This window comes from Pan troglodytes, chromosome 8 (assembly GCF_028858775.2).
Source record: "Pan troglodytes isolate AG18354 chromosome 8, NHGRI_mPanTro3-v2.0_pri, whole genome shotgun sequence".
In the NCBI taxonomy this organism is placed as follows: Eukaryota; Metazoa; Chordata; class Mammalia; order Primates; family Hominidae; genus Pan; species Pan troglodytes.
In genome coordinates, this window is record NC_072406.2 from 81,470,213 (window position 1) to 81,479,200 (window position 8,988).

The 8,988-nt window shown below is 44.3% G+C and overlaps 1 protein-coding gene across 2 annotated transcripts in view; it reads left to right on the plus strand.

Moving 5' to 3' along the window:
• The window catches only part of HKDC1 (hexokinase domain containing 1), a 46,867-nt gene extending 40,256 nt beyond the window's left edge, over positions 1 to 6,611 (plus strand). For both annotated transcript variants that reach the window (XM_016918464.4, XM_016918465.4), the window contains 3 exons: positions 186 to 341; positions 4,623 to 4,856; positions 5,651 to 6,611. In XM_016918464.4, the coding sequence (XP_016773953.4) occupies positions 186 to 341; positions 4,623 to 4,856; positions 5,651 to 5,798 (538 nt within the window). In that variant the 3' untranslated portion in view covers positions 5,799 to 6,611. The remainder of the gene's footprint in view (positions 1 to 185; positions 342 to 4,622; positions 4,857 to 5,650) is intronic.
• Positions 6,612 to 8,988: the final 2,377 nt, after the last annotated feature.

Sequence of the window (8,988 nt, forward strand, 5' to 3'; positions counted from 1 at the left end):
GCGCTGCTCTTCTCCCTGTTTTGTAGATGATAGCTTGCAGTGCTTGCTCACATCAAGCAGCTAGTATGTGGCAGAGCTAGGATCTGGATCTTGCTCCACGCGTAGCTCCAAAGCCTGGCCTTCTCACATCATGTGGTCTTCCGCATTGCATGTCTGCCCCAACCTTATCCTTCTTCTCCAAACAGATACGAGAAAATGACCAGTGGGATGTACTTGGGGGAGATTGTGCGGCAGATCCTGATCGACCTGACCAAGCAGGGTCTCCTCTTCCGAGGGCAGATTTCAGAGCGTCTCCGGACCAGGGGCATCTTTGAAACCAAGTTCCTGTCCCAGATCGAAAGGTGACCTGTGATCAAGTTCATTGTGAGGCTCTGACTGTCATATGCTGCCACCACGCTGGGGTTTGGCCAATTTGAGGTTTAAAAATAAAAACGGAAAGGCCCTGGCTGGGTAAGGGATTGCCTCCTGGGGCTGCTCTTCTCTTTCCAACTGATTCAGGATCACTTTCAACAATAATAAACTCATGGCCAAACTGGGCTCATCTATAAAGTCCTGCTGTCCCCATCCTCAGGCTGGGCTAATTTGAAACAAACCCCACATCTTACATCAGTTCATCTATAAATATTTCATAATGTATTTCTGAAATATAAGGGTTCTTAATAAAATATAACTACAGTACCATTATCACACTTAAAAAGCTAATGATAAACCTCAATCTCACAAAATATCCTGTTAGTGTTCTTATTTCCTGAATTGCCAAAAATTAATGGTTTTTACAGTTCTTTTGTTTGCATCAGTATCCAGACAAAGTTTATAAACTGCATTTGGTTGATATGCTTAAAGAATCTCTTTTAATCTATGGGTTTCCTCTCCCTCTCTTACTTTCCCTTGCAATGTATTTGTTGAAGAAACTGTTGTCTTATCTATGAGTTTCCTGTATTCTAGATTTTGTGGATTGCAGCATTTAGCATTTTCCTCTGTCTTCTTGTATTTCCCAAAAACTCATAGTTAGACCCAGATGCTTAATTAGATTCAGTAGTGAATTCTGGACAAGAATATTTTCTAGGTGGCATTGAGTTGTCTGTCTGTCTCTCTTTCTTTTAGGATGTTATCAGTCATTGATGCATATTGCCTGGATCTATTATTTCACTAGACATCGTAAATGGTGATGATTCCTGCAGTTATTAGCTGGAATACTTCTAGAAAGAGGAACTTTCCCCTATCAACTCTTTGGTGTAATTATCATTTTGAATGGCTGCATATTATACTATGTTACTGTACTATAATTTACTAAACTTTCCCTTTAATATAGGATGTCTAGTTTGTAATTTATAAATTCCTGTTATTCTGAGTAACACCATAGTTTTTCTTTTAGTACACATAGTCATTTGAATACAGTAAATCATTTCCTTAGTAGTAGAAACATTTGGTTAAAAGAGTATTTCACCATGGGCGCAGTGTTTTTTTTTTTAAAGTAGTTTCAATTTCCATCACCATCAGTTATGTACAAATGTGTCAGTTTCACTGCTTTTTGTGCTAGCACTGGATGTTATCTGATGCTTTGTGTTTGGATTTTCTCTCCATTTGTGTTCATTCATTTAATTCTCTTGGTCTTTATGGTCAGATGCCCACAAGTGAAAAATCACTTTTCAGCGGGGAAAAAAGAAACACATTATACATGAAAGTGGTTTACTTAATGAGGCAAATCAGATGGGCTGTTTAAGGGGAGTTCTTATTGTTTAAGGAGAGGATGGTGGAATCAGTAACAGCAGCAGCGATTATGTATTTTTGGGGTGTAAATTAGCAAGTGTTCAGCATCCTTCTCCTGTCTAGTCTTCAACCCATCCAATCTGAACAGATGGGTTAAAAATCATCACGCTTGGTGACCAAAGGGATCCTGTTTTGCTGTGTAAAACAGCTTCTCCCTCATAAGCAATAGACCGACAAGTTTACTTATCCTTGCCTTGCTTTTTTTTTTCCCGTAATAAAAGAATAGTTGTTCCTAGACAAGCACAAGGTGGTAACACTCTTATGCCCCCAGAAAGATTTGCTTCTGCTGCACAAGAGGTGTCTGTTTTGGATGTTTTGATTTCTACAGGTTTCTGTTGTTGTTTTGTTTTTGTTTTCTGAGACAGGGTCTCACTCTGTTGCCTGGGCTGGAGTGCTGTGGTGCAATCACAGCTCAGTGCATCCTCAACCTCCCGGGTTCAAGTGATCCTCCCACCTCAGCTGCCACCACTGCTCCTCTCCCCTGCTCCCATTCCCTGTCAAGTAGCTGGGACTACAGGCACACACCACCACACCTAGCTAATTTTTGTATTTTTTATAGAGATGGAGTTTCACCATGTTGCCCAGGTTGATCTTGAATTCCTGGGCTCAAGCCATCCATCTGCCTAGAACTCCCAAAGTGGTAGGATTACAGGCATGAGCCACCGCACCCGGCCAGGTTTTGTTTTTTAAAAGCTTCATGGAATAAAAAAAAATCATATCCACCTAGTGCCAGTGGGAATTGGTAGGTGCTGTGCTGACTGCAGCCCATTTCAAAGCAGTTTGTCAAATGGATGGGACAGTGTTCTTAGGGGGAAGTGCCCTGAATTTACAGTCTTAGAGCTTGAGTTTTAAGATTTATCTCCACTACTTAACCAGTTTATGCTGCGTGACCTGGGGCAGGTTGTTTCACCTCTTTGAACCTCAGTTTCCTGCTTCATAACAGAAATAATTGCCCTGTTGCTTAACCCCCAGGATTGCTCTGAGGATCAGGAAGGGAATGTACTTGAACTGGGTGAGCTGTGAAAGGCTGGGCCCAGGAAGGAATTGCAGGCTTTCTCTTTAGACACACCAGTTTAAAAACCTCTTTTTCTTACTATACAAATGTTATTCATTCATTTTAGAGAATCTGAAAAATACAAATAAACAAAGGAAGAAAAATAAGAATTAAGCTACGTGTGGTGGCTCATGCCTGTAATCCCAGGACTTTGGGAGGCCAAGGCAGGCAGATCACCTGAGGTCAGGTAGCCAACATGGTGAAACTCTGTCTCTACTAAAAATACAAATATTAACTGGGCATGGTGGTGGGCCTATAATCCCAGCTACTTGGGAGGCTGAGGCAGGAGAATCGCTTGAACCCAGGAAGTGGGTGAGCCGACATCATTGCACTCCAACCTGGGCAACAAGTGTGAAACTCCGCCTCAAAAAGAAGAGAATTACCTGTAATCCTCCCAATGTCTGAATAGATTTCCTTCTGTGTGTGTGTGTGTGTGTGTGTGTGTGTGTGTGTGTGTGTCTTTTTTAAATCTGGGCAAGGGCAAACATTAAAACAAAAAGCCAGCAGCATAGAGTGCATAGTATTTTATAATCTATTTTTTCACTATGTCATGAAGATTTTCCATGGCATGAAATATTCTCACGCAAACTCATCTTTTTTTTTTTAAGACAAGATCTTACACTATTACCCAGGCTGGAGTACAGTGGTATGATCATGGCTCACTGCAACCTCAAACTCCTGAGCTCAAGCAATCCTCATGCCTCAGCCTCCAAATAGGGACTATAGGCATACACAATCATGTCTGGCTAATTTAAAATCTTTTAGAGATGGGGTCTTGTTATGTAGCCCAGGCTGGTCTCAAATTCCTGGCTTAAAGTGATTCTCCTGCCTCAGCCTCTTAAAGTGCTGGGATTACAGGTGTAAGCCACTGTGCTGGCCACAAACTCATCTTTAAGATCTACGAAGAATTCTATTGTTTGGCTGCACCACCATTTACCTGCTGAATCCCCTGTATGGTCATATAGGTTGTTTCTCAATTGTCTTTCTTGATAACACTCTTCTTCTCTAAGTATTACCTGAGACAGTCAAGGATACAACTTCACATTGCTTGGTGTGGGAGTCAGGGCTCCGTTTAAGTACCATTAGTTCACTGTGAGATGACCAGGGTCTAGACTTGAAGCCAGCCTGCCCCTATGATGGGTGTTTCTCTGCATGTGTTTACAGTCCTACCAGGTTCCCCTTCTCTAAGGTTCTGATTGTATTTTGTATATTCATTTATTCACTTGCTCATTGAATATACCCTGCTGGCTACTACTGAAGATACAGTGTTACCGTCAAAGAGCAGAGAAATGAGAAAAAGGGAAGAAAGTGCAGAGAATCAGAAAAAGTTAAATAGACGGAAAGTTGGCCTCCAATTGAAGGGGGCCAGAGTGTGGGAGCTGGCACGATTTGTGGGAAAGTGCGAGAGGTGGTGTGAAAAGGCTTGAATTTGAGCCCCTGCTCTCTAACGAGAGGGCACAGCTCTAGCAGGCTGAGCCACAGCCTCCTCTTCTGAAAAATGGGTACCTGGTGTGTTGGTTGCTGCAGCTCATATGGCTTCTAGTGAGATCACAGATATGAACATGCTGAACACCAGAGGTATTCACACTTTATTTTTTAAAGTTGATGGAACTTCCAGGGGTGGTGGACCTTCTTGAGTCTCGGCTTCTAAGGGTTTCTGCTCCAGCCGAGCCATTGCCTGGGTCAATTTCTCCTCCCTCCTGTAAGGGCATCTAAGAATGGGGAGGCTGTGGGTCACACTGGGCACATCCTGGGGTCCTGGGAAGCAGGTCCTGACTCCCTGCTCTATTGCCTGCAGCGATCGGTTGGCCCTTCTCCAGGTCAGGAGGATTCTGCAGCAGCTGGGCCTGGACAGTACATGTGAGGACAGCATTGTGGTGAAGGAGGTGTGCGGAGCTGTGTCCCGGCGGGCGGCCCAGCTCTGCGGTGCTGGCCTGGCTGCTATAGTGGAAAAAAGGAGAGAAGACCAGGGGCTAGAGCACCTGAGGATCACTGTGGGTGTGGACGGCACCCTGTACAAGCTGCACCCTCAGTGAGTGCCCATGAGAGGCGTGGCGGGTGGGGCTGGGGAGGTGCTGGTGGCCAAGTGTGGACTTGGCATAGCTTCCTCAACTGCGGCATGGGAAGATGCATCCCCGTCCTTTTATGGGAAAGGAGTGCTGTGTGGTCAAGTCACCTATTCAATCTGACAGACAAGGTGTGAGCCCTGGTGCCTCTGCTACCTGGTAATACGATGTGGGAATGTTAGCCGGCCTCTCTAAACCCCAGGTTCCTCATCCACAAAAGGCCAGCACTAATAATCCCTACCACATAGGGCTAAATGTGTGAGGTTGAAATGAGTTAGCACATGTAAAGTGCTTCACACAGGGCTCAAGAAATGTAAGTTGGCTGAGTGCAGTGGCTCATGCCTGTAATGGCAGAGACGGGAGGATCACTTGAGCCCAGGAGTTTGAGACCAGCCTGGGCAACACAGGGAGGCTCCATTTCCACAAACATAAATAAATAAAATACAAAATGAACAAAAATTACAAATATTAGCTGGGCGTGATAGTGCATACCTGTGGTCCCAGCTACATGGGAGGCTGAGCTGGGGGGCTTGAGCCTGGGAACTCGAGGCTGCAGTGGGCTGTGATTGCACAACTGCAGTCTACACCCTGGGCAACAGGTGAGACCATGTCTAAAAAAAAAAAAATTAGAAGAAGAAGCTGTTTAGAGCCTTGAAAAGCAAACCAAAGGGAAGAAGCTAAAGAAATTAGATTATGATCATTTATAAATGTTCTGATTCTACATGGAAGGGCTGATGATGTTTCTTTCTCTTTTTCATAGCTTTTCTAGAATATTGCAGGAAACTGTGAAGAAACTAGCCCCTCGATGTGATGTGACATTCATGCTGTCAGAAGATGGCAGTGGAAAAGGGGCAGCACTGATCACTGCTGTGGCCAAGAGGTTACAGCAGGCACAGAAGGAGAACTAGGAACCCCTGGGATTGGACCTGATGCATCTTGGATACTGAACAGCTTTTCCTCTGGCAGATCAGTTGGTCAGAGACCAATGGGCACCCTCCTGGCTGACCTCACCTTCTGGATGGCTGAAAGAGAACCCCAGGTTCTCGGGTACTCTTAGTATCTTGTACTGGATTTGCAGTGACATTACATGACATCTCTATTTGGTATATTTGGGCCAAAATGGGCCAACTTATGAAATCAAAGTGTCTGTCCTGAGAGATCCCCTTTCAACACATTGTTCAGTTGAGGCTTGAGCTGTCAATTCTCTATGGCTTTCAGTCCTGTGGCTGCTGGACTTGGAAATATATAGAATCTGCCCATGTGGCTGGCAGGCTGTTTCCCCATTGGGATGCTTAAGCCATCTCTTATAGGGGATTGGACCCTGTACTTGTGGATGAACATTGGAGAGCAAGAGGAACTCACGTTATGAACTAGGGGGATCTCATCTAACTTGTCCTTAACTTGCCATGTTGACTTCAAACCTGATAAGAGAACAGAGACTTTGAAGTATCCAGCCCCAGGGTGCAGAGAGGTTGATTGCCAGGGAGCACTGCAGGAATCATTGCATGCTTAAAGCGAGTTATGTCAGCACCCTGTAGGATTTTGTTCCTTATTAAGTGTGTGCCATGTGGTGGGGTGCTGTCTGGGGCATCTGTTTTTCATTTTGCATGTGGTTTGTGTTGCAGCTGTTGATAGTTGTTTTAAGGATTGTTAGGTATAGGAAATCCAGTAAATTAATTAAAAAATTTTGATTTTCCAATAAACTTTGCATGAGGTGCTGATATTTCTTCTGGGAGGCTCACTTGGTAATACCATGCTTTGTTGATGGAATAAGGGATGCAGAGTCAGAAGGAGCTTGAGCATTTTTCTCGAGTCCAAACTTCCTACCAACAGGGGTAATATATGGAATATCTTCTGCAATATCCTTAACAGATTATCCAGATGTCTTCAGAATACTTCCAGTAACTGAGCATTTCCCACATGATCTTACAGCTCTTGCTTTTGAACGGCTGGAGTTGACTGGAAGTCCTGACTTCTGAGCTCGGTTCCTCCCATACACCCCACTGATCTCCATTCTACCCTGCAGAACTATGTGTAATTGGCCTGTCCCTGACCATTTCTCCAGTGGACTTCCTCTCTCTCTCCTCTCTTCCCCACTTTACCTGAACTGCCTGTGCCTTTCTGTTTTGCCACATAGTTATCTGTATGAGTTTCACATCTGGCCAGATAGATTGTAAACTCTTTGTCAAACACATTCTTGTATTGCTCTAGTGAACCTAGCACTGTGCCATTCCTATCAAATACTTACTTGTGGGAGGCATGATTGAAAAAATAGAACTTTTCAAGAAATTTTCTTCAGATAAAGTATAGACTGGGTATGGTGGCTCACACCTATAATCTCAGCACTTTGGGAGGCCAAGTCAGGAAGATTGCTTGAGGCCAGGAGTTCAAGATCAGCTTGGGCAACATATCAAGACCCCCATCTGTACAAAAAATTTTTTTAAATTAGTTGAATGTGGTGGTGCACACCTGCAGTCCCAGCCACTCAGGAGGCTGAGGTGGGGGGTATCTCTCGAGTCTAGGTTTGAGGTTACAATGAGCTATGACTGCACCACTGCACTGCAGCCTGGGCAACGGAATGAGACCCTGCTTCTTAAAAAAAAAACAGAGAGAAAGAGAAAGAAATGAAAGAAAGAAAGAAAGAAAGAAAAAGAAAAAGAAAGAGAAAGAAAGAAAGAAGGAAGGAAGGAAGGAAGGAAGGAAGGAAGGAAGGAAAGAGTCAGCTATTGTCATGGGAAACAAACTGAAAAGAATAATCCACAGTGATTTTATTTTTATTTATGTGCTTAATTACATACTTAAGTATGACAACTCCACAGAGTGCTCTTGCTGTCTCTTCAAAAGATTATGGCTTTGGCCAGGCGTGGTGGCTCATGCCTGTAATCCTAGCACTTTGAGTGGCTGAAGCAGGCAGATCACTTGAGTTCAGGAGTTTGAGACCAGCCTGGCCAGCATGGTGAAACCCCGTCTCTACCAAAAAAAAAAAAAAAAAAAAAAAAAAAGCCGGGTGTGGTGGAGTATCCTTGTGATCCCAGCTACTTGGGAGGCTGAGTCAGGAGAATCACTTGAACCTGGGAGGTGGAGGTTGCAGTGAGCCGAGATTGAGCTACTGCACTCCAGTCTGGGTGACAGAGCGAGACTCTGTCTCAAAAAAAAAAAGTTTTTGGATTCCAGCTCTAAGTGTCACCATTTGCTGAAGCGGGATGTCCAGATGGAGTGAAGGGGGCTGAGTCTAAAGACCGAGAGAGAGAGAGGCCAGCTAGGGCTGGGGATAATGAGGGAGCTGAGGGTTCCCCAGGACATATTTTTTACACTTTCTTTTCTGTTGTTTTTTGAGACAAGGTCTCATTCTGTCACTCAGGTTGGAGCATGGTGGCGCAATCACGAATCACTGCAACCTTGACCTCCTGGGCTCAAGGCATTCTCCCATCTCAGCCTCCCGAGCAGCTGGGACTGCAGGCGCGTGCCACCATGCCAGCTGATTTTTAAATTTTTTGTAGAGACAGGGGTCTCACTATGTTGCCCTGACTTGTCTCAAACTCCTGGCCTCAAGTGATCCTCCCGCCTTGGCCTTCCAAAGTGCTGAGATTTATAGTCGTGAGCCACTGTGCCTGGTCCATACTTTCAATACAAATGTATGGTGATACTACTGTGAACAGGTCCTAGATTTACCAAAATTATCTTTGTGTGTGTGTGTGTATTTTAAGGTTATATCTCTTTAGAGAAATGTCGTATGAATTTATTAAATGTATCTTTTTATATTTTGAAGTTATGCCTCTTTGGAGAGAGGTTTCACCTTATCAGGTTTCATCTTAATCAGTTGAAAACCTTGCTGTCCTTATTCTCTTTCCCCAGGTCTCCTATTTCACGGTAAGACATCCTCAGCTTCCAGTCCCTCTTTCCCCTGGTTCTGCTAGGGGTCTTTCTCTTTGCTGTCTTTCCTAGACAAATGATCTGACCCATAGATTCAGGTTGTTGTGCCACTAAGTTCTCCCATGACCTGGTCTCTCAGCACATGTTTGGCAGGTTAGGGAGGTCACCCAGTCCCTTCTCACCCAGCTGTGGTCTCTTACAAGAAAAAGGAGACACAAGGTATCT